At 34.2% G+C, this 26,239-nt stretch overlaps 3 protein-coding genes across 4 annotated transcripts; 1 reads left to right on the top strand and 2 right to left on the bottom strand.

Annotated features, from left to right (window-relative positions):
• Positions 1 to 524: 524 nt before the first annotated feature.
• On the bottom strand, positions 525 to 5,179 carry LOC133171475 (leucine-rich repeat-containing protein 74A-like). Its single transcript, XM_061306223.1, has 11 exons — positions 4,657 to 5,179; positions 4,301 to 4,485; positions 3,885 to 3,992; positions 3,704 to 3,797; positions 3,543 to 3,592; positions 3,287 to 3,454; positions 3,001 to 3,195; positions 2,128 to 2,223; positions 1,557 to 1,829; positions 1,158 to 1,243; positions 525 to 857 (listed from the first exon to the last, which is right to left on the bottom strand). The coding sequence occupies exons 1-11, from the start codon at positions 5,162 to 5,164 to the stop codon at positions 707 to 709; spliced, it is 1,914 nt and encodes a 637-aa protein (XP_061162207.1). The 5' UTR covers positions 5,165 to 5,179; the 3' UTR covers positions 525 to 706.
• Positions 5,180 to 7,861: 2,682 nt separating this feature from the next.
• Positions 7,862 to 23,114, bottom strand: LOC133171479 (uncharacterized). Of its 2 annotated transcripts, none has more exons than XM_061306235.1 (4): positions 23,010 to 23,114; positions 8,766 to 8,985; positions 8,187 to 8,558; positions 7,862 to 8,086 (listed from the first exon to the last, which is right to left on the bottom strand). In XM_061306235.1, exons 2-4 carry the CDS (start codon positions 8,859 to 8,861, stop codon positions 7,910 to 7,912), a joined length of 645 nt encoding a protein of 214 aa, XP_061162219.1. In that variant the 5' UTR covers positions 8,862 to 8,985; positions 23,010 to 23,114; the 3' UTR covers positions 7,862 to 7,909. The 2 variants fall into 2 exon arrangements, with proteins under 2 accessions (XP_061162219.1, XP_061162229.1); XM_061306245.1 differs by lacking the exon at positions 23,010 to 23,114 and adding an exon at positions 15,207 to 15,297.
• Positions 11,808 to 26,100, top strand: LOC133203942 (uncharacterized). Its single transcript, XM_061339741.1, has 20 exons — positions 11,808 to 11,959; positions 12,411 to 12,857; positions 12,973 to 13,666; positions 14,200 to 14,387; positions 14,493 to 14,652; positions 14,757 to 14,868; positions 15,158 to 15,320; positions 15,872 to 16,016; positions 16,222 to 16,396; positions 16,606 to 16,796; positions 16,895 to 16,931; positions 20,617 to 20,849; positions 22,006 to 22,193; positions 22,305 to 22,464; positions 22,585 to 22,696; positions 22,961 to 23,123; positions 23,882 to 24,026; positions 24,345 to 24,519; positions 24,669 to 24,859; positions 26,090 to 26,100. Exons 1-20 carry the CDS (start codon positions 11,864 to 11,866, stop codon positions 26,098 to 26,100), a joined length of 3,786 nt encoding a protein of 1,261 aa, XP_061195725.1. The 5' UTR covers positions 11,808 to 11,863.
• The last annotated feature ends 139 nt before the right edge of the window (positions 26,101 to 26,239 follow it).

Raw genomic sequence — 26,239 nt, 5'->3', positions numbered from 1 at the left:
ATAGACTTGAGCAAATGGAAAACACAATCTTGTTTTCATGAAGAATATGACTTAAAGTACTTACAGGCTATTTCTCAATTTACATTGAGATTTATGCCAAATAATTTGTTTCACTCAAAATAAGATAATTTACAACTTATTTGCATACATTTATGCTCATCTGAAACTAGCATCACATTGCACCTTTCATCCTATATCACAGAAATATTCCAATGTACAAAATTCAACAAAACGAAATGGCACAGTGGCACACCTTGTTCAATACCAATATATGGATAAATATTGTAATAAACTATATACATAAACAGAATGAAAGATTAACGTGATTTTTTATGCTGTTGAGAAAAACAGAGATATGCATATTTATACTCAATATAAAGCACTGACTCAGATTTCTGCCAAATTAAATTTTGACAAGAATTAGCCAAATCTGCCCCCTCCTCAAGCCTCCACATTTCATGTGGATTTTTTCACAGTATGAAATCAGGTAAAAAAAATACAAAGTAAAAATGTTTAGATTTCATTTTCCTGCATATTCCAAGGGAAAGGACACTTTTTCTGAAACTGCTCATGCAAAATTCATGTGAAGCACAAATATTTCCTTCTGTAAAAATTTCAGTAGTTGATTCAATCCTTTGTTTTCCTTACAGAACTTAAAAAAAGACTGTTGATAAATGTATTTCAACAAGAATTCTCTGCAAGATGATCAGCTGTCCAACATTGACATATAGGATTTTGGTTCCGCTTTGGAGTCGGCATGAGTTTCTTCTAATGATTTCTTTTGATCGTTTGCCTGCATAAATTTCTTTACCGCTCTTTTCTTCAAAATCAACTCATCATTTCCTTGTAGAAGTTCACTGTTTTGAAAAAAAGTTAAAAGAAATGTTTCATTGCATAACAAAATACAATGTATTGAAACATTCATTTTTGTGGATTAATTTAAAGTGAAGGATAGATTGATGGTCTACAATTTAATTACAGACACCCGTCAGATACAATTTTCACACCGTCAATCAAAATGTGAAAAAAAACTTAATGACCACACTAAAATTATTATAGTAATTGACCAATATCAGACCACTTGAAATGAGAACTGACCTGTGCACGGTTATGGTATTAAATAAGTCTACAGGAGAAAAAATAAAACTTAATATTACCTGAAGTCTATTTCACCATTGCCATCCTTGTCAAGTTGTTTCATCAGCTGGGAAATCTGGGGGTCAGTGAGGTCAATGTTACACCTCTGTCAAGAAGAACAAATACAATTACAAAATCAAAATGGAAAGTAAAATATTTACAATTATTCCTTTTAAGTTTCAAATTTAATTGAACAAATTCAAAGCACAACATTTCTATACAGCCTAAAATGCAAAAAACAAAATACAATTTATTTTTCCTTTAAACTATTAAGCGTTATACGCGCTGTTTACATGTGTATGTGCACACAAAGTTGTTACTAAAAGCATATGTATATTTTTTTCATTATAGTAATGTAAAAGTATACACTGTGACTGTACAGAGTTGTCGGATTGTTATGTTACATGATAAAATCGTACCCTAACACCCTCTTTCAGTTCCTCCAGTGATATGGTAAAACTTTGATCTCTATCGAAAGATTTCAGAAGATCGACCATTCGATACCCCTCTTTCTCTACGTAAGCTTTTAGCTTGGCCATAGGATCTCTCATAAATAATTTCATGGCGTCAATTTCCCCTCGGAGTTTTGTGCGTGGACAATCTGGTAACACCCCACCATAGATTGTTTTTAACCCCCTCTCCTCCGCCAACTGTCCTTCAAGCTCTTTGAACGATTTTTTCACCATGAGGATCTAGAAGAAAAAAAAAATTCACAATGACAATCGACTTCATTAATATCCGTAAAATATACATGTACTATTGAAATATTGAATGTTTTATGATGACCCAATGCAAATAATTTCTTGAATGTGTTTCAAATACAAATATATCCACTAAAATAATGCAATAATATTTACCCCTTGTCTTTAATTGTATTAAATGTACTCTAAAATAAAGTCCAAATGCCATTCAAAGTATTAAGAGAATGTCGAGACCAACTGAATTCAAACTATAAAGAGAAATTGTTTTGTTACCGTATATTTTACTTACACCAAAGTCTAGGAGTTTCAAAACACTGCTTTGATTTACATGAACAGCAGTCAAAATTTTGTCCGCTCCATCTTCTTGAAGAGGATTATATCCAATCTGTAACAGTAATGATAAAAGTTATAGGCACCCAGCTTAATTGTGGCGACCCTATTATTTCAAAGAGAAAGTCATGAACTTTGAGACGGAGTTGACGTCAATCTCTCGCTTTTTATTTTATCAAAAAGTTAAGAATTTGATGATTTTGAGCAGAATCATGTAAAAGCCGCTCTGATTGAAACCTTTGGAAATGTACTGATTTGTCCAGTCAGAGCACTCCTTTCATATTCGCATTTGAAAGCATGGTATGTATTATAAATTATGCTCCGATTGGATAAATCTTTGGTGGTATATCGGTGTTTGTCAAATCAGAGCGCATCTTTCATATTTGCACATTTGAGAGTAAAGTATGGCTTCCAAAGGCAGACAGAAAATAAACATCGATAATTTTGATTGCAGTGGCAGCATGTGGTGAGCAGAAGTGAAATTGATTGTATCTTTGTTAATGATTTTATGCAGATGATAGTTGTTGCATAGCGTGTTATGCCTGTTCAGCTTAACAACGAAAACTAAACAAAGCTAACAGCTGAGCTTGTGTCCCACTGTAAAATCACTTATTTTCGTGGAGTCAAATTTTCGTGGTTTGAGGAAAAATGACTGGTTCGAGGGGGTTTTGATTTCGTGGATAAAGGTGAATCTCATACGGCAGTATGGGATTTTAACATTTCGCGGGGGACATGATTTCACGGGTCTCTCCATACCACGAAAACAACGAAAATTAAACCCCCACGAAAATTAGTGATTTCACAGCAGAATCGGCACACATTTCTTACATACGTTGAGTTTTTCCAGTGTGTCGTTATGCTGCAGACCACCTGCAATATGGACGGCGGCCTCATCCGGGATACGACAGTAACTAATATTAAGATCTGTAAGGTACTTGTTTTCTTTAAGAGCGCCCTCTAGAGCTCTAGCACCCTCTAGACCAAAACCATTCATACTAATGTCTAGATACTTCAGCCCAACATTATCCTGTAGAAAGAAACCGACAATGTATTCTATTTCTATAGCAAAAAACAAAAGGAGGTGAAATTTATCTTCATTTGACTAATTTTCCTATTACCTTGAGAGCTTGTGCAAGGAGAACACAACCTTTGTTTTGGAATCTGTTAAAACTTAGATCTAATGTCTCTAAAGTGACATTCTCATTCATGGAATCGTGGAACCATTGAGCTCCCACGTCTTCAAACTTATTGTGGCGAAGCATTAGCGTCTTGATCGAGGCATTTCTCTACAAAATTGAGAAATTTTGTTTTGAATGTTCATACGTTCGAAATGATAAAGGATAAAAGGCTTTATAAAAGAAAAAAATTGCATACCGTTAACATCTCATAGAATGCTTCAGCTGCAGAATCCTCGATATCATTGCCTGAAAATTCAGTATCAATTTATATTCAAATTTTATATACAACATACTTGTACTTGACTTGGAGGAAGTGAATAACTTAAAAGTAAACAGTAAAATGTCAAATTTCAATACCTGTTAAGTTCAAGTGGATGATTGTTTTATTTTCGGACAAAAGTTCACACAGTGCCTGCGCTCCATCGTTACCGATTTTGTTATCACATAATATCTACAATTATAAATAAGATCAGAAACCAGAAAAATAAATAAAAGAAGACTTCGTAATAGGTCCCCTGATCGATTGACTATGTCTTACCAGTTCTGTGACGTATACGTTTTCCCTGAGGACCTTCGTCAGGTAAATGGCGCCCTCTCCCAGGATATAATTCCCTTCAAGGTCAATTTTCTCTATAACTGTATTAACCTAAAAGAAAAACTAAGATCTTTATTAAAGAATTGTTTTAATAAATTTAGCATCAGATTGTATCAAACCTCGATCATCATTCATGGTCCTTTCTCAAACTGAAAGATGACGCGAGAAAATGCGTCTTAATTATGTGACCAAAAGCTTGTTATAAAATTCAAGGATTATTTGATAATTTTACGTACACTTCGGAATTTGGTGTTCTTGAGAGGAAGGAAAACTTTGTATTAATATTCACAAACTCAAAATTCACATAATAATTGTATGTATATACGAAATTTCCTTAATTTGCTTAATTTGAATCACACCTCTAGTGGTTTGGCTATGGCTTTCATTCCTTGGGGACCAAGACTATGATGCTTCATGACAAGTTGGGTGTCTTGCATGTGGTTTATAAAATATGTAATGGGCTGAACACCGATTTCTTCACATTTCTTTAGATATACAGATTTTCCAGTAGTGTCGTGCTCATATTTCTCTGGGAAGATCAATTCTACAGTGAAAAAAAATCAAGAAAAATTTTAGAGTAAATAGTTAGTACCTCGATATTTATATGTACTACTGCAATATATAGATCAAAAGAGATCTCATTGAAATTTATTTTTTCAGCGATCACTGTTCGAGTTCCTCTGTTTATCGATAGCTATGACATAAGATTTCATACTATCTGCGTCCACTTCCAAATCCGTGTCATACTCTGCAGCACGTGCCTCCTCGTCTGAACCAATGGAGGAGATGTTGTCAAGGTCCTCACCGAACTCCTCATCAAGGTCGTCCTCAATTTCCTCAATTTCATCCTCATCTTCCTTAATCTGACCCTCAATATCGCCCCCAAAGAACACAGTGTCCCTTGGTTCGATTCCTTCTTGTTCAACATGAAAAGCAGTTTCCGGAAGTTCCTCGGGACCAAAATCACCCAAAAGTTTTCTGTATGTGGGGCTTTGAATTCTTTCATCATGTGTGATTTCTTTTAAGCGAGTTAAATCTGTAATGAGACCTGCGGGATCCGTCCGTCTGCTACGAGCAGACGATACTCGACTGTCTGGACTTTCAGACCTACTATGAGACGGAAGAACAAGTGGAAGATCATCGGATTGTATTGGAGTTTTGCTTTTGGTTGAATTCCTTCGCGGTGTTCCCGATTTAACCGAACCATCCCCTGCGCTCGGCATTGTCACTTCTTTTTAAAATCTAGCTTGAAATGTCTATTCGGTTACTTTTGTAGGTCTTCATTCTGGAAACAAACAACACATAGGATTATTTATGATTATTTACTAATATATATACTGTTGCATGTTGTTTGTTTTTAAGATTAAGTCGTTCAAAGAAATGTACATAAAACAATCAATCTTCCAGCTCCCCTCCAAAAAACAAAAAATCAAAACAAGGAATAAACTTTAAAAAAAACAATAAATAAAAAACATATAGAGTAAAAATCCAGTACTTACGTTTAGTACCAATCATTAAAATCATTGAACTGTTTACATAAGATGGAATCAACCTCAATGTATAATTTATCTCACATTTGTCAAATTTCACACGAATGAATTATGCTGAATAATATCACAGTGCATCATTTTGGCGTGCTTTCAGCAAAGCCTTCCCCGGGTGGTTGAAATGTTTTCAAAAGATCTAACAGTGACCATACTTCCTTTGTTTTAGAGTGGTGTAACCTGTATTAAATTTCTGGCTGCATAGTGCCAGGGTGATCAATCTTTTAACTCGATAGACCAATATCTTTTACATCAGTCGGTATCGTATGTTTAATCTTCACTGTTACAGTCAAAACTGCTGACACACAGTGCGAAAATACCATAGAAGAATGATGCTAAATTTCAATAAAATTCCCCTATACTTTGAACGACAGAAAGCGTAAAATTCTTCTAGAAACCTTTCGACGTTGTTTGAAATATCTATAATATAGTTCCGAAGAAATTTTTTTTTAAATATTGATATATATATATATATATATATATATATATATATATATATATATATATATATATATATATATATATATATATGCTTACAGAACAGTTACAATATCAATAGCAATATTTGATGATGCAAATGTAATATGAGTTTCTTTGTTAATATTCCATATGATATCTATGGAATCTTATTCCACACAAATGTATCAATCCTGCAACGTAGCACCGTCTCCTGATACATTGCAAATTCATTTCTCTTGTATTTGAAATATTTTCTGTTTAAGTAGGTGAGACATTTTGCAAGAACCAAAAAACAAAAAAATATAAGTATATATATAATGCCCAATGCAACACAGAAAAACATTACATATGGGTAGGATAATTCAAAGACATATAAAATGTAGGGGGGAAATTGCAGTTTTAAAAATCGGAAAATCTTTCGTCTTAGAAGAATTTTGAAACTATTTACGAATTCCATCCGTCATGGAAAGAAACTGTAACTTACCATTAATTGAATGTTAAAAATCACATTATGTTTATATTTCATATTTCCTCCATTTTAGATTTTTGGTCCTAAACAGAAATGATTTTGAAACCAATACCCCGGATGTACATGACATCACTCTAAGTCATTGCCTAGGCAGCGCAGTGCGATGTTCATGTGTATGTCAGTCTTTTTTTGCTATCGTTAGCATCAATGGGCTAGGGGTGTCCAAGGTCTTTGATAAAAGACAATCATTTAAATGACTAAAACTTGCTTCATCTGTGATTTTGATAACGGGTAATTAGAAGACTATTGTTTGACAATACATAGGGCGCTATTCCAATTACGCTTTAAATTCCAGATGGTGTTTAAAATGCGCATACATTATTTTTAAATGGTGCAAGATAAATTTGTTTCATTGAATTATTAGTATAAAGCTCTGCTTTAATCTTCTTCCTCAGAACTTAAAGCTTGCGTAGCTATTCCTCCCATTCGCAGTAGTATTCTTAACAAGGGAACATAAATTTCAATTTATTATGATAGCTATTTCGACCTTACATGTGAAAACAATCTCTTATCTCAGATAATACTGCCTTCATTACAACCCTTTGTCAAGAAAGATTTTGTTTTGGGAAATGTCCGAAATTTCTCGACCCAGTATCTGTGTCATGAATCGAGTATTGCTTCAATGGTTCCTGATCAAGCAACCAAGTTTATGCAATATCACAATATTAAGGTCCTTTGTGTATCTAATAGACCGCACTCGCTCATCTGATGTGGAACGACCTTGAATTAAAGTCCAATCTATTCCATATCGTAGTAGTTCTAATCCGACTGCTTAAGTTGTGATTTGTAAAATTTTCAAACATTTTAGAGGATCAGTCATTGAAATTCAGAAAATATTTCCTTGTATATGGAAATTCCGTTACGTGGTTTTTCTTAATCGACTTGAGGTGATAATTTATATCTTGTGTATCGACAAAAGTGTCACGCATCATAAACTACGACACTTTTTGTCATCTGTCTTTTTATCCCTGATTATTACCCTCCTATCGCTTGTCTTCTAGTAAGTGATTATTGCCCTCCTATCGTTTGTCTTCTAGTAAGTGATTATTGCCCTCCTATCGTTTGTCTTCTAGTTAGTGATTATTGCCCTCCTATCGCTTGTATTCTATAGCTGGTGACTATTGCTCTCCTATCGCTTGTTTTCTAGTTATCTAAAACACCACAAATGCATATCAGACTCTTTACAACTAACCACTTGCTTTCAGAAGATACACTGTAGGGTTCACGATATTATTTCTATTTAGAAACACAAGTCGGTGGTACTGCATATATATTATCTGGTGATCAGAAATGATTTTGTCTTTTTTGGGTATCACTAAACCTTACCAAATATTCAAACTCAATTCATAATTATCAAGAATTTCAAATAATATTTTGTGAACACAAGATATCACAAAAAATGATTTATTCCTTACATAATAGCAGAACAACATATCTCAGTCCCATGTATACAGAGTACAGTTACCGTTAGGTACACTGTTCTTAAAGCTCATCTGGAATTTGAACTGGATTCCAGGTGCGTAGGCGATCCAGGGATGTCTTCCATTGAAGCGGTTTCTTGTAGTATATGTCAAACCATTCGGTTCAGAGTAAACAGTCTTGGTGAACCATGCCTGCAGAAAAACACAAAGTTAGTGCACATTGTTATACAATTAAAGAAAATAATACACCAACATAAAATATTATCACCCAAATCAATTGGTTCTGACTTACTGAAAATGCAGATGATTGTTGGTCAAGGTCAACAGTGATGCAGTATTTCTTGAGATCCTTAGCAAATTCAAAATCACAAAAAGCAGTCATGGTTTTTGCGGATCCAGCGCTCCATACCGATTCCTTCTGTATGGCTGATGTCAATCCGGGGCCCTGGGCTTTGGGACAGTTTTCTGGGGGAACAAATGCTGGAACTGTTGGAGGCAGTGGGTTAGGGTCCTTGATGTTGCTATTGCAGACCCCTTTTGGTGGTGCCCCATAGAAGTCAATTATAAATTCTACTGACACATTACGAGGGTGGTACTCATACTTGCTGCGCAAACGGTAGAGTTGACCCTCATTCAAAACTTCAACAGTCTTCATAATCCATGACTGAAAAAAAATTGATGAGCTAATATCTTTGTTACAATGTTAAAAAGAGAACAGGGCGTATGTGGGACGCCCTACCCATGTATACTACAGCCTGAATATTTTGTGATTGAACCTCTGAACTACTTGGTAACCATTGTTTCGATTCATTTTCCAAAGTTTGTTCATGTAATTCTTCGATTTACTGTGATATGAGACTATCAGACCTACCTGAAAACCATGAGTTGGTTTGTCAAAACTGACATTCATCCACCATTTTCCTTGCCTCTGCAATTCTAGAACTTGGAAGTGGCAGATCCCGCGCATGTGCCGCTGAACTTCTCCGGGCTGTCTCCAGACTTCTTTTCGTTCTACGTCTACAGTGTATGCCGAGCACAAAGCAATCAATGCTACAAACGACCCTATGGTCAGAGCACACCCACGACAGTCTCTGCATGAAAGAAATTAACGGAACACATTAAAGAATATAAAATAAGTTGATAAAAGTTTGAAGTTTATTACAAAATAATTTTTAATTGTATATTAAAATTGGCCAAAATAAAAAAAAAAATTAAAAAAAGCAAAGTTTTCACATCTCTGAAAAAAAAAATTATGGTTAGGATTTTTACCTCATGTTTTGCTGCAGATCAAATATGTGATACAACTTTTTGATTATCGATTACTTTTATAATGTACAGAGGTAGATTTAAGGTCCAAATGACGCCAGTCCGTTGACGTCTAATTCTAATGCATTGTTTACACTGGCTGGACTTGTGTCACGGTGGAGTGAACTTTAATTCATGTTATTCTGATCAGACTATAGAAGGAAAATAAACGTGGGCTAAGAATTTACTTTAAATTTTAGAAAAAATGCTGACTTTGTTGTGCGTGCTCACAATGCTTAAGGTGAAGGTCAAACAGCTGTACATTTTGGTTGCTTTTTATTTAATTTTATTTTGTAAAATACAAGACAATACCTTTGTGTGTGCAAAAGTAGCCACTGCATTGTGTTGTTTTTGGAGGGGTATGGGGATTTTAACGTATTTTAGCAGTAAATATGATACATTGTGTGAACTGTTCAATAAAAAGAAAGACCAAAATCAATCAATCAAACAAAAAAGAACAAAGCAAAAAAATCAAACAAACAAAAACAAGAGACATAAGCAAAAACAAAATTGAACAAAAATACATGCACTACTTTCTCGAGTTCAGTTCCAAAGAGCAATAAAACCGAACTTTATTTAGAACAAAAGATTTCAAAAAGCTTATCGTTGTTAATTGTATAATGAAAATGAACTGACTTTTTTCAAAGGCTAGTATGCAGATGTTCAAGATGCAATGTAAAAGCAAAAAAATTGGGTGATTTTTAAGTGCAAGAAATAGAATTTAAATTGTTTTATTATTATTATTATCATTATTATTATTATTGTTATTATTTCGCCATAATGAAGACCTTGTTTTCCATAACCAATTTATTACAGCAAAGAAAGACGAATTATAGTAAAGAGTAATTTTGAACACAAAAGACATAACTAACTCGAAGGGATTATGATTATAAGATATTTCACTATTGGTGATTATATTTACATTTAATGAAAGGTAAGCAAGGAGTCAGCCATAAAACAAATAAATAATCCATATGTCTGAGTCAATAAACATTTATACACGCCAATTAGTCATACAAGGATCTTAAAGAAAATTATTTTAAAAATGGTATATTTTAAATTCTAAATTTGGTATATAGTGATTAATTGTACATGCATTTCTACTAATGATAAAAAAGTAAATTTTTCGTCCTGTTCAATAATTTCATATATTTGCATCTTGTTCATTTTTAACAGGCTAACATATTATTACGGAAAGACTTATTTTTTGCTTGTTTTTGTTTCTTTTACGGGTATAATTCCTCTTTAGTCAAACACTTTTAAAAAAAATCAACAATCTCTATGCAAAATAAAACAAGAATCTTGGAATTTGTTAAAAACATTTTTAGCCGCCGTGGTTTTATCGTATACTAACTGACCATACCCCTGAATAATGTTAACGCATGAATTGTATTGAAATTTTTTATCCAAACAAAAATAAAAGGCTGGACTGGAGATTTAAATCTCGTGTAACTACGTCATAACCTTGTTTTGCTGACCCGAAGAAAACTTCCTTGGGATATAAATAGAGGTTCTCTCGGAACTGTCCAACAAAAGAGTACGAACGGGAGAAAAAGAAGAGAGCCGAATAGGACAACCAAAGAGAAACTCTGGGAAAAGACATAATGAAGTGAGTTTTGTTTAATAATTAGTTATATACCACTAAAACGATTTTATAATTACTTTTCAATATTTATTCGTAAAATAATAAATCTTTTTTTTTTTTTTTTTTTTACAAAAAAATCCCCAAAAAATGCTTTTAAAAGAGAGGAAGAAATGAGTTGGGTTTTTTTTCCAGTTGTTTATTGGCTTGCAACCAATTCTCAGACATTTTTATGAAGGAAAATTTTGATATTTTTTATGCACAATTAGTCATATACATATTTTGTATTAAAGATCATATTTTTTTGTAAAGGGCAGTATCCTCTTTCAGTCTTTCTTACATGTCACCACATTTTTGGACACTAATTTTTTTTTAAGTCATGGGTGCAAGACTTCGATGCAAGTTTTTACATTTGTCATGCCAAATAAGCTTTAAAATGTTTGACAATGATTTTTGCTACGTGACAATAGCAAATTAAGTATTATGGGTTTTTTCCCAAAGACATGTGCCACGTCTCCCTTTTTTCACATATTGCGCATTTAATTCTTCTAATATATTTTATTTTCATTCAAATCAACTAATGATATGAGGAAATCCTGTATAATGACTAATTTTTAAAAAAAATCCTCATTACAAAACATGTGTGATGATTAGCACTTTACACGTAAAAGATGAAATTAACATGGGAATTAATTAATCATGCATTTGCCCTTTGCGCACGCACAACTTAAACAAGAAATTTTATAAAATAATATATATATATATATATATATATATATATATATATATATATATATATATATATATATATATATATATATATATATATATATATATATATATATATATATATATTTCAAATAAAGTTTTGTCAAACTTCAAGCAAAACTTGGTCGCTAACTAGTATTATGCACCAGCTGCAAGCAAACAATGCAATGCAATTATTTAAAATGTCCCTATTTCTTTCTATACCCAGGTACAGTTTAGCAATACTACTGGCTTTCTGGGCGGGTGTAAGTGCAATTTATGAGGTACCCGTACAGAAGGGAAATGTCTGGGGAAATAATAGGTCTGCTCGGAAAATGAAAGGATGGTGCGTGTTCGAACTAAACGAATCCAGAGACGCAGGGGACATCAAAATGGACCTCATCTTTAACAAACCCACTAGAAATCTTCAGGTATAGGATATATTTTAGGTTCATTTGCAAATTCTAAAGCCTTTTCGACTTTTTTTCGAAAATAAAGCAAAAAGTGTGTTTTCCCTCGACATGTCTGTGATAGAGCCGTTAGCCAGGAGAAAATACTGCTATGCATACTCTATTTCTTCACTTTTAACCTAGATAAACATTATAAAGGAATGTGTAGCTTAACATTTCAGTAAAATATCTAACCATAAAAATGTAAGAAATGCATTTAATTTATTACAGTTACATGTAGTTATAAAGCTTGAGCTTCATTCCAGAATGATAAATTATTTCAGCTCTTTATCAAATCATTCTGAATGACTGCTATGACAGAAGCAATAATACCTCCTTCAATTTTTCAAATGAATAAAAGAAAATAATATAATTGACGTTGATGTAATCAAGAACACACAATATAAATTATGATTTTTATTTTCTTTAACAGATATGGATAATGAATATCGATAAAACACTGAATAGGGGACGGGCATATGAATTATCTAGCAAATATCCATATTCCAATACGATGCTGAAAGTTGAATTCATTTTGACATATAGAGGTGGCAAGAAAAAGTTTCCAAGAGGAAGATGCATTAGTAACATAACGCCACCTTCTACAACAACACAAATGCCCACTACGCATGCGTCAGTGACACCACAAGCAAGTACCACGTCAGTGACCCAACAACCCACCACAACGTCAGAACCACGATTCTCCACCACAACAATACGGGAGTCATTTCCTGACGTCATACCGATATCTGTGGAGGGACAACACTGGAGCGTTGGAAATGGCTATAGAATGACCGGAGTCTGTATATTCCAGATTAAGCCAGTCCTTAACTCCTATAACATCATGGTGGAATTTGATAAAGAAACTTATGACATGACGGTAACTAGAAAACTAAACTATCCCGATTTCTATCATACTATCTGCACTTTGTAGAATCTAGAAATCAGATTTTGATAAAGTAGATTCATAACTTAAGGAAAAACGTTTGTTGTAGGAGTGGACAATGGATATCGAAGATCAACAGTCAAATGGGCTATGGTATTACTTGAAAAGCAGATGGCCTGAGAGGCAAAAAGAAATCAGATTGCGGTTTCAAGTTGACTTTGATTCTCTTCCTGTGCCATCTGGAACATGTACAATTGATAGAAATGGTCAAACTCTGACACCCAAACTTTCAACTGCAATGCCAACACCAACCACCAAAGCACCCACTCAGCAACCTTCGACTGCAGCACCAACACAACAACCTTCGACCGCAGCGCCCACACAGCGACCTTCAACTGCAGCACCAACACAGCAACCTTCAACTGCAGCGCCAACACAGAAACCTTCAACCGCTGCGCCAACACAACAACCTTCAACCGCAGCGCCAACACAACAACCTTCAACTGCAGCACCAACACAGCAACCTTCAACCGCAGCGCCAACACAACAACCTTCAACTGCTGCGCCAACACAACAACCTTCAACCGCTGCGCCAACACAACAACCATCTACTACTCAAGCACCTACAGGTGCCCCGGTAAATACAGCACATGACTATGGCTTCATTCTCCGTGAATCTATTTTATTCTACGAAGCCCAACAGGCTGGTTATCTGACAAATAACAGGGTTTCTTGGAGGAAAAATGCTACCACGTTAGACAGAGGTATTTACGGAGAAGACTTAACCGGGGGATGGTATGATGGTAAGAAAAGGCTAATTAGTATGGCATTTTTCACCTACTGCAATATTTATCCTCTTTGATTTTTTTTTGGTCTAAGTCAATAAAAAGTTATTCGGTAAAACGTCACTGTTCTGTCTCTAGTCTCTACATAAACTTCTTTTCAAATCGCTCTACATATTTTACAAATACATGTACAATCTTCTGTATCATTTTTGGTTCAAACACATACATGTACCTTATCTTGGATGTAAAAATAACGTAGAAATTGATCAAAATAACCTTTTAGATTATCCTTTGTGGCTGATTTAGTTATAATGTAAACTTTGCAATAACCTCCACTCATTAAGTTAAAATTTTACAACATGATATGGCAGTGTTTTTGTAAACAAAATCTAATAAAATAAAAAATATCCATAGCCCGAGTTCGCTCCCACAATTTTTGATTTTTATAAACTCAGTATTTGTCAGTAAAGCTAATTTTAGTCAAAGACGTCTTATCTTCAATTTCATAATTATGTACATGTACATGCATATATTAAATTTATATTTAATAGCTGGTGATCTTGTGAACTTTAACCTCCCTATGGCGGGTTCCACTACAAATCTTGCCCTTGGTTTATTTTACTGGAAAGACGCCTATCAACAAGCCGGGGAGCTTGATAATATGTACAACTCAATCAAATGGCCTTTGGACTACTTTCTGAAATGTTGGAATCCTAACAAACAAGTTTATTATGCACAGGTATTTTATTTTCATCTCAATATGTGATCATAATAAATCCTAGAAATTATAAATTTTTACAGTCTAATTCATAAGGAGATAATGTTATTGACCGCTATTTATTAGGTTGGTAATGGTGAACAGGATCATTCTCTCTGGAGACGAGCAGAAGACATAACCACCGCCAGACCCGTCTATTATTTGGATAGCAACAAAAAAGGAAGTGACGTTGTAGGAGAGACGGTAGCAGCTATGGCCGCTGGGGCTATGGTCTTTAAAGATAAAGGTGAAATGACATTTGAATCTTCACAATCGTAAAAACTAAAATAAAAATAAAATCTAAAGAATATCAGAACTGACAATGACGTTTTATGTTTTTGGTGGTTACAGATGCAGCATATTCCCAAAAACTTCAATCCAGTGCCGAGAGTTTGTACAGTTTCTCCAAGACAATTAAAGGCTTATACAACAATGACATTAGTGACGGGGCTAAATTCTACAGGTAATTACATCATGCAGCAAGTTTTCTTCCACTGAAATTTTCCTTTGTATCATCGACGCGCTTATCATAATGGACTAATTTACGCCGTATTATGTATTATAATTCATACCTTTGACAAATTTAAAGGATGGCATTTTTTCATAACTTGATAAGTATTGGCGCATATATCAAGGATTTATAAAAAATGTCATAGTGTATGGTATTTCAAGTAGAGATTAAAAGTTTGATAAATTGAGAACGAAAAATGTATGCATAAATTCTCAAAATTCAATTCTCCTTTTTTTCAAAGTTCCTCTCGGTACCAAGATGAAATGTGTACCAGTGCGACTCTACTGTACCTCTTGACGAATGACGCCACCTACCTAACTGAAGCCGAGGCTGCTTATAATGAGTATGCCAGCGATAGCGCCCCCTGGGCTTTTGACTGGGACGATAAAACTGCTTTGTGCCAGGTAAGTTTCAGAAAAAGAAATTTTGATGAGAATATTTGAAATTTAATACATTATTATATGCAAACTGTAACAAGATTTACTTTAGGTCAAATGCCAGAGTGATTATAAGATTTGGGCATGATGACAAATTCAAATTTTCGCGTTGATTTTATTAGAAGAAAAGCATGTATACATGTAAATGCATTCACTTGACTTGCTGTTTTAAAATTTAGATATTTTCAATGTGTAATTTCATTTATCATATTTTTGTTATAGTTTTGTAATGAATAGTGTAAAAATGCGAGAGATGCTTAAATAATTTGCTATGTATCATTTTCAGTCATGACAAAATCTTTTTTTTTTAAAATGAAAAGTATATCAACTGCATTGCTACATGTACGTATCAGGAAAATGTGTCGGTTTTTTTCTTACTAAATTTAGTCGAAATGTAAGGGCTTCTTACATCACACAGATATCAAAACGCGGAATATATTCTATTTTGCTTCTACACATTGACGAGTCAGCTACATATAAATGTATAGACATAATCACCATTTCATGATCTTTTTCAGGTCCTTCTATATGTAGCTACGCAAAAACCTGTTTATAAATCCAGAACCGAGAAATTTGTGACGTCATACATGCCTGGTGGCTCCCTGCCCTATACGAATTGTGGCCTAGCCTTTCGGTTGGAATGGGGCTCACTGCGATATTCTGGTAATTTAAATACTTCCTTAATTAAAAATCTGATTTTTTGGTGTCTTTTCATTTCTTTGATAAGAATATACCATTTCTATTGAAAACATTTTTTTCTATTTCATAATACATGTTTATGAAATTTTGTTATTTTTGATCCTTCAAATAGTAAAATTTCACCGATAAAAGATTACATAAATAACCCTATGTTATTTTTTTCCAACAGCAAATGCCGCTTTCATCTCGCTTCTAGCAGCACAAAATGGTATTGGAAATGTTGACTCTTACAAGACATGGGCAATGTCACAGATTCACTACATGGTCGGCGATAATAACCGAGACTTTAGTTACTTAATAGGCTATGGATCAAGTTATCCCTTAAAGCCACATCATAGTGGAAGGTAACCAAAAAAAATGAAGTTAAAGCTTGCAAGAAATTAAGTAGAAATATTAATACACAAACAAAATTTCCACGATTTTAAAGAATTCTTTTGATAAAAATTTTATTAAAATTCATGAACTAAAATGCAGAACTTTATCGTGTTTTGTTTCTTAACTTTGATTTAAAGTTACCATTATATTTACTTTTTTACCTTATTATATTTTGTAGTTCCTGTTCTCCTGCGCCTGCGCCCTGTGACTGGAGTACATACGGAAGCAGCGACCCTAATCCCAACGTCCTCAGGGGCGCCCTGGTAGGCGGGCCAGACATAAATGATAATTACGTTGATGACAGAAATAATTTTAAAACAAATGAGGTCACATGTGACTACAATGCCGGCTTTCAGTCAGCCGTAGCAGGTACAGACACCAATTAGCTTTATTTTTAAACAATGATATAACAGTTGAAGTTTTTAATGCATATATTTTATATTAAAAAAATTCTATTTTACTTTTAGGATTGCTCCATTTTGCGTTGAATGGAAACCTCCCGACGTCTCCGGCGCGGAAATGCTAAGAAATAAATTGGTGCTCTATTGTTTAATTTTGTTAAGATTGAAATAAATGAATCAAATTCATTGAATATGCTTGTTCTTTTCTCTTTACTCAATGTAGTTTGACTGCTACATGTACTTGCCAAGTAGTGATTTTTTTTTACAACGATTTTGGTCTCATGTTCAAGGATGGCTGGGACCATGAAATTCAAACTCTTTTTTATTGAAGTTCCAGCCATTTCAATGAATTGGTACTATGATCCAGTCGGTACGAGAGCTAGCTTTGCTTACGCATGTGTTCAACCTCTGGTGAGCCCTTGACGGACCGTACAAAAGTGTCACCAACTTTTGTAGTTTATTATAATATTAAAAAAAACTACTCAACCTACATGTCTTCGGGCAGTAAGTCCTAAGTCCTAGTCAAGGGTGATGGCTACTTTCAAAACTCACGCAACCGGAAATTGCTTTAAGGTTCATTGACCATCTGGCAAGAGGGATAACCTTTTTGGAATACAAGACTATTATTCCTTTAAAAAATGTCAAGTTAAATAGAATTTAGATTTTGTTCTGCAATATATGCTGATATGGTGGGAATTTCAATTATAAATTAGATTTTTTTTTTACCGAGAATCATTAGACAAAATTTTAAATGAGTAAACAAAGGAAAGATGTACATGTACATTAACTAGACTCGTAATTTAATTAAATCACACCTGTTGCATGTACCTATTCTTTGTCTGCTGAGTGGAGGCAAAGAGCATCTCCATATCGGTCTTATAAATGACATATTTTAATTATTGTATCAAGAAGTAGAGAATTGTTTAACATATATTAATATATTTAAAGGATTACAAGTCTTTTTATATCTTATATAGTTTTACTTGAGATTTTCAAATTGTACCACACTGAAAATTTAACTCTAAATATACGTGGTTATTAGTTATTTTTCAGTTTTATAAGATTAAATCAACTACCCATTGTTTTGACCATTGATCTAACTTATCTAAATCACTTGTCGTTGAGTTTGCTGCATTGACTATATCGATATATCAATTGACGTATCATCAAAAAATACTAGTATTCGATCATACATGTAGTTTGTTAAATTAGAATTAAAAATTATTGATAAAATAGAAATAGAAAGTTGATTTAAGTGTTGATGTATAACCATTTATGGCTATATCATGTTGTAAATTTTGCATTTACCTCCCCCTAGTAAATTCAAAACCTTTTTATTCAAGAAGTCTGTTTTATTAAGTATAATTATAGAAATCTAAATTACATGATAGCTACAATTTGTTTTATGATAAAAATGGATCAGAAATTCCATGCTGTCTTGATTTCATTATGATACCTTCATGCCAAGTTCTACCAAAGATAGATATGTGACAGAACTCTGCTTTATCAAGCTTGGATATAATAGTACATGTGTTACATATTTTAACCAGCTGGTAATAGTGGTTGAGTCACGTGCCTAGAATCCAAACTGAAATGTGTATATTACTAGTATATTATTTTTAAATATAGAATTGGTAAGTACTTAACAATAGTTTTTTCTATTAACTTTCAAACAACAGTTGCTACTGATATTGGGATCATTGTTTACATCATCTGCAACAGTTTTTCAAATGTTAGGAAAGGTTCATTATATAAGTGATATATCAGGGACGTATATACAATATTAGTACATTAATAAAGGCCCCTGGATATATTAAATATTTTATAAGGGGATTATGTATTGTGTGTGCAGCATGTCTTCAAATTCTAGATGCAACTGCATCAGAACCGAATGGGTTACTAAAATATATATAAAATGATTTGTATTTGGTCGAATATTTCTTTATCTGTAATACTTAATTGATGCATTTAACCCAATTTTTCAGACCTTTTTCACAAAAAATCTTACGACTAAGGCAAAAATTTTCCAATTCACCAACAAGCATCTAACCTTTAGTATGTCACACAAAAAATCTTATACTTCTATTGTATAAGTTTATATTGTTAAACAATATCATAAAGAAAAGTAAATATCTGTATTAAAAAAAGAATTACAAAGTTGTCAAATTCTTGTCTTGGTCGTAAGATTTTGTGTGTGTGTGTGTGTGTGTAAGGGGGTGTGTGTGTGTGTGAAAAGGATAACTGCATAATTATATATATTATATATATTTTTGTTTGTTTCTTTACTATTTTTTTATTACTTGTATACATCCTGGTGGAGAGATGCGTGGTTCCGTCTTCAGGTGGATCCTCCTTCATCAGCTGTTTCGGCGCTGTCCACTACAGCCTCAAGAGGTGCGCCGACTGGGGTGATCAGGTCCCAGCCCGGAACCACTTGGCTTAACATCACTGCTGTTCTATTTTACTGTCTATATCACTGCTGTATTTTAATTTTCTTGTCTTTCCACTTATCTGCTCTTCTTCTCCATAACCATATAGATGCTGACTCAGCCTCCCTACACAGATTCCCTATCAATCTCCTTCTCTCTGCTCCAGTGACTCTCAGTGCCCTCAACATAGACTGTCCCACAAATCCTCTACACCCCACTTCTACTGCGAAAAACCAGACCTTCCATCCTTTTTGTTGACAATCCGTCACTAGGTCTTGGTACTTTAGGTTTTTCCTCTTATATGCATCCTCCATTCTGCCTTCCCATGGTACTGTTAATTATATAAGAATTGTCTGTTTTGTTGCCACTGACCAGATAACTATGTCAGGCCTCTTGTTTGTAGCTGTTGGAAATTCTAATCTTTTCTTGAGGTCTGCCCGCATCTGCCAATCTGTTGCTGTCCCCAGCAGACCACTTCCTTCCACACTAACTTTATGTCCTTTTTCACCTTCTTTCACAAAGTGGACAAATCCGAGGTCCTAGCAAGTATATTTCCTCTTTCGTCAGACACTAATTAAGGCTTTTTTTATGATCTAGAGACTATCTCGGAACTGTCCAACCAAAAATAAGTGCAGGAGAAAAGAAGCGAGCCGAATACAACAAGCAAATAGAAACTTTTCGGAAAAGACATAATGAAGTAAGTTTTGCTTGAATTTTTTTATCAGTCGAAAAAAAAAATTATAATAATTTCCAGAATCTTTTTTTTTTTTTTGTTTTTTGTTTTTTTTGTAAAAGCGACAATTAAACAGGATTCTAAGAAAAGGCTTAAAAAAAGAGCCTTATCTCCATCAGTTCAGATTTTTGGGATAGTATATTGCCGCATTTCTTTTAATTAGTTTTATTTTCATCCAAATGAACCAATGAAATGAAAAATTGCAGTATACCGACCAACTCATGTGAAAAATATATACATACATACATTACCATACATTTACCATACATTTGAAGATAGAGATATAGGTTTGCAGAAGACGAGATTTTATAGAAAGTGGAACCGCTACACCCGTAAAATGTATCAAAGTTAACATGGAAATTAATGACGCTTTTGTCATTTTTTGGATGCTCAGCATATATTAGATCTTTACAAGAAATATGGCAGAATAAATGTGATTTTCATAAAGTCATTAATTGAACAAGGAGTTTCAGAATTTTTATCAAACTTCAAGCAAAGAGAAAATTAGTCCAAGAAATGGTTGCCACCCAGTAATGTGCACCAACTGCAAGCAAACAATGCAATACTCTTAATTCAAATGTCACAAATGAATATTTATTTAAAAAGTTTTTTCTCTCAATACCCAGGTACATTTTAGCAATTTTGATGGCTTTCTGGGCAGGAATAAGTCAGGCACGAAGAACAAGTGCACCGGTAAACACAGCACACAATTACAGCTTCATTCTCCATGAATCTATTTTATTCTACGAAGCCCAGCAGGCTGGTTATCTGACAAATAACAGGATTTCTTGGAGGAAAAATGCTACTTTATTGGACAGAGGTATTAACGGAGAGGACCTAACCGGCGGATGGTATGACGGTAGGAAAAATTCTATTTAGAATGACATTTAACACGTATTCGTATACTTTCGGCTTTTTACATGTAACTTCATTATTTATACACATGGGAAAAATAGTATTGCAACATCAAAGATATTCCCTTATTACAATTTTGGAAAAAAGAGCAATATTTTTTCCTTAGTAAGGCAATTTAGTATGTACATGTACCTTTCTTTACAATATACCTGTATTCAATTGTCTATAGTCAACTCTTTTATGCCTTAAAATCATCCATCGACTTTTGTATCACACACATCTAACAGAATTGCAAGTTTGTACGCAGTGCAAAGTTTGGTTCTTTATTTAAGTTAAACAGTATGACCAATAAGGTTCACTTTTCTTGCATACTGAATTTACGGCTGTTCCGCAAGTTTGTAATGCCATATGATGAAAGATTATTGGAATAGTGGAAGCAGGTATGTCATTTAAATACATTGTTCATCAAGTGGGTCATCATTCTTTTTTAAAACCATAAGTAGCAATGTCAAAAAGAACCAGTTATCATATGACGATACATCGTGCTAGATCGGGAACACCCCGCAAACATTTGTTCTGGGGACACAATGCACTCAGAAGGATAATAAGACAAACAGTTTTTTCCCAATAGCTCCGTTAAAAAAAAAAAGGGGGGGGGTACAACATCGTTTGCTTTTCAAGCAGAGCAGTGCGGAATTGACTTAAATAATTTTGCTATCATGCCATCCTCACATCGTCAGTTGATAAAAAAAACTGTAAAAACGTAGACAGTCATTAAGCAGTTGACAACTCGATGCACGTACGTCTTACAGGTTGTTTGTCACCGAAAGAATTAGAGATTAAAAAAAAAAACAAAAAAAAAAAAAAACCAATCAATATATTTTTTTAAATTTTTCACGAAAAACGTCGCTGCAGTCAGCCCACAGAATATTAAGTGAAGTTTGTCAGGGGTCCAATGGCCACGAATGGACTCGGGCAGAATCGCACATACAATATTATTTATAGATTCTTTCCCTTTCTGACTATTTTTAGTACAAAATATCGGAATAAAACGAAAAATTTCATAGTCCAAATTTATTCTCGCATTTTTAAGTGTACTAAGAAAGCCGCAGACTCGTTAAGGACATCGGATTTTGAATTTCTTTTATATTTTTAAATAGCTGGTGACCTTGTGAACTTTAACCTCCCTATGGCGGGTTCCACCACAAATCTTGCCCTTGGTTTACTTTACTGGAAAGACGCCTATCAACAAGCTGGGGAGCTTGACAATATGTACAACTCAATCAAATGGTCATTGGACTACTTTCTAAAATGTTGGAATTCCAATAAACAAATTTATTATGCACAGGTTATTATTTTTTTCGGTTTGGGAGAATAAATCTTCACGTTATATTGTTTATACAGTTTGAGGTACCAAGAATGATAAAAGGAAGTTATGTTATTGACCACTATTTATTAGGTTGGTAATGGTGAACAGGACCATTCTCTTTGGAGACGAGCAGAAGAAATAACCACCGCCAGACCCGTCTATTATTTGGATAGCAACAAAAAAGGAAGTGACGTTGTAGGAGAGACGGTAGCAGCCATGGCCGCTGGGGCTATGGTCTTTAAAGATAAAGGTGAAATTACTTTAAAAATTTTGAATCTTCACAATCGTCAAACGAAAATGAAATTGATATCAAAGGCATTTCAGAACTGACAATGATGCCTAATGTTTTTAATTAATTTTACACTTGCAGATGCAGCATATTCTCAAAAACTTCGCTCCAGTGCCGAGAGTTTGTACAGTTTCTCTAAGAAAATTAAAGGCGTATACAACGATGACATTAGTGACGGGGCTAAATTCTACAAGTATTTACTCCAAAGCAGAAAATACCACCACCCACCCCCCATATTTTATATTAATGCCCGAAACTTGGCTAATTTACTCTAAGATATCTAACTGTAAAGAAACGAAGACTTTCGTCAGTGAATTTAAAGCTTCAATGGCGAAATACATTTTGTCATGGGTTTATATGTAGTATTTTTATAGCGAATAAACGTTTGACAAATCGATGAATAAAAAAAATGTATGTATGACATCTCAAGTTAAACATTTACCTCATTTGTTCAAAGGTCCACTATATATCAAGATGAAATGTGTACCAGTGCAACTTTACTCTACCTGTTGACGAATGACGCCACCTATCTAACTGAGGCCGAGGCTGCTTATAATGAGTATGCTAGCGATATAGCTCCCTGGGCTTTTGACTGGGACGATAAAACCGCTCTGTGCCAAGTGAGTTTCTGAAAAGAAATTTTGAGAATATTTAGTGTACAGGATCACTATTTGCGTTTTTAGACATGGTTATTCAAAATTTATATATTTTTTAAATATAAAGACAAAGTAAAATTAATTTTCAGTTTCCTATGGACCGCTGCATTGATTAAACACTGCTGCATTGCTTCGATTTTATTCACATATATTTTTTGAAAAAGAAAAAAAAAAATCATTTTTCTATTTTTTTTTATTTAAAAAAGAAACACCCATACTTACACGAGTAGTTGCACAATACGAGTATATTTCTTATTATAACAGTACTGAGTAGTTCATGAATAAACTCTTTAATAAAAAGTTTTGAAAGACATTATTTAAATGTTGATTGAATACCAAATAATATAGGAGTACAAAAAACAGAGATTCATTTGGTATCAACATTTGATGAGAAGAGAGATAACTCCTGTTGCAAAAAAAAATCTGCCTGCAGCATTGAAAAATTGTGGCTCAAGAAACTATAAATTGTTTAACCCAAATAAAAGCTTTGCTTTTGTTTTGTAAAGAATAGAGTGAAAATGGGAAAGATGCATAAATAACTTTATATACATTGGTGGTAATTAAGTATTGACAGGAAAAGAAGGACGGGGCTGCACAGCTATGAGTAAAATCGAGTTATCGTTCCTAATTTAGTTCACATGCAACGGCTTCATCAAAGTAACACATATAATTACAGTTTACACCCTATACTGACAAGAAAAACTGAATATTTATCATTATAGGTCCTCCTATATGTAACCACCAAAAAACCTATATACAAATCTAGGACCGAGGCATTTGTGACGTCATACATGCCGGGTGGCTCCCTGAACTATACTAATTGTGGCCTAGCTTTTAGGTTGGAGTGGGGGTCACTACGATACTCTGGTATGTATTTTTTTTTCTAATTTCCAAATGTGCCACGGTGAGGAAATTGGCATGAGTTGCAGATGAAATACGCATTTCAGTCAAATTTTGATTTGTAAAAGACCAGCCTTTCAATCGATTAATTTAGTGCACCTTCAGGCTTTGCTAGACTGTTAAATTACTTACAAGTTTCATTAAATGTAGGAAGTATCAATATACATCACATCATTTCGATCATTATACCAATACCAAGGGGTTTTTTAAAACTATTTTAAATAAAAGTGAAAAAAATTATTTTTTAGTACAATAATTTTTCTAAGTTTGTATTTTTTCCAACAGCAAATGCCGCTTTCATCTCGCTTCTAGCAGCACAAAATGGCATTGGAAATGCTGACTCTTACAAGACATGGGCAATGTCACAGATTCACTACATGGTCGGCGATAACAACAAAAACTTTAGTTATTTTATAGGTTATGGATCAAGTTACCCCTTAAAGCCACATCACCGTGATAGGTAAATTTGGGGAAAAAATGCAATTTACGCTACAAGCAATTAAAAGTTGTGAATACACCACTAAAACTTGTTTGATTTTCAAAAACACTGATGAAAACCTTGCTGAAATGTATAAACTGTCATAAACATGTATCTTTTGTTTTTTGTAGTTCCTGTTCTCCTGCGCCTGCGCCCTGTGACTGGAGTACATTTGGAAGCAGCAACCCAAATCCCAACGTCCTCAGGGGTGCCCTGGTAGGCGGGCCAGACGAAAATGATAATTATGTTGACGACAGAGCTAATTTTAAAACAAACGAGGTCACATGTGACTACAATGCAGGCTTTCAGTCAGCCATAGCAGGTACAATAAATACTTTAATATATATATATATATATATATATATATATATATATATATATATATATATATATAACTCTGATTTAAGGACTAGGGAGACCAGACCATTATATATGGCTTAAGGAGACAATATACAGATTTTTTAAATTTGCTTTTTTCTAAAAAGAAATACCAGATCAAAGATCTATAGAACACCATTTAGTCGACTCTTGCTTTATTTTTTCATAATAAATGCCTCCTAAAAATATATGAAAAAAATGGTCTCCTTAATATTTTATGTTTCTCTCATATGACTTAAGGAGACCAGTGTATATTTTTCATAGATATAACTTGTGGTTTAAGTAGACCATTTTTCTTTCATAGTAATTTCACTTATTATGCATTAATTAACATATTGTTTCCAACCAGAATAGTTGCGGATGGTCATTAGTCAAGGTCAGCAGAAAGATATTTGTGCTAATGTGACTCAACATGATCAGTACAAAACTTTGAATTAAACTAAAGTCATTGCACAAGTGACTTAAATAGAGAGTAGTTGCCCCAGTGGCGCAGTGGTTAGAGCGTCTGCTCTAGAGTAGCGAAGTAAGGAGTTGATCCTTACGTCGCAGGTTCAAATCCCACTGTGGGATGGGGAGACCGGTCCTTCAGATGAGACCGTATAAATCGAGGTCCTGTGTCGCAGTAGGTGCTGGCACGAAAAAAAAATCCCTCGATGCTCAATGGCCGTAAGTGCCGAGTATAGGACAAAATTTGCAGTTCTCCACCAGCATGTGGTGGTGTCTCCATATGAGTGAAAAAATCTTGAGAGGAATGTTAAACAACATACAATCAATCAATATATAGAGAGTATAAGCCAAGATTAGCTTGTTCTGATATCCACATTTAACTCTCAATGCTGTCGCCCACGTGGTTCAGTGGAAAGAGCCTATGCTCTAGAGTCGTGGAGTTAGTTGATCCTTTTGTCACATGTTTGAATCCCACTGTGGGACGTAGAGACTGGTCCTTCGTACAAACAGAGGTCCAGTGTCGCAGTAGATGCTGGCATGAAAAAGATCCCTCACTGCCCATTGGCCCTGAGTGCCGAGCATAGGTCATTTGCAGCTCTCCATCGGCAAGTGTTGGCATCTCCATATGAGTGAAAAATTCTCCAGAGGGACGTTAACCAACAAACAAACTCTCAACGCCCAAAACAGTTTAACCTAAAAGTGAATGCAGACACAGATTATTCTTTAGACCAAGTATAGTATACTCCATATTGTTTTGCTGACGACAGAAAGTTCACAGTGGACATCAAGTAGTTTTTCCTGCTATTTATACCCAGCTTCTTTTAAACCATATAGTCACCGAGTGCATTCGCTTTTCCAACTAATTGGTGAAGTTCTG

The sequence above is a fragment of the Saccostrea echinata genome, unplaced genomic scaffold (genome assembly GCF_033153115.1).
Source record: "Saccostrea echinata isolate AGI-Se365-2 ecotype Australia unplaced genomic scaffold, CSIRO_AGI_Sech_v1 ptg000002l, whole genome shotgun sequence".
Taxonomy (NCBI): Eukaryota; Metazoa; Mollusca; class Bivalvia; order Ostreida; family Ostreidae; genus Saccostrea; species Saccostrea echinata.
Note: the sequence above shows the minus strand (reverse complement) of the source record. Positions and strands in the feature narration are given on the sequence as shown.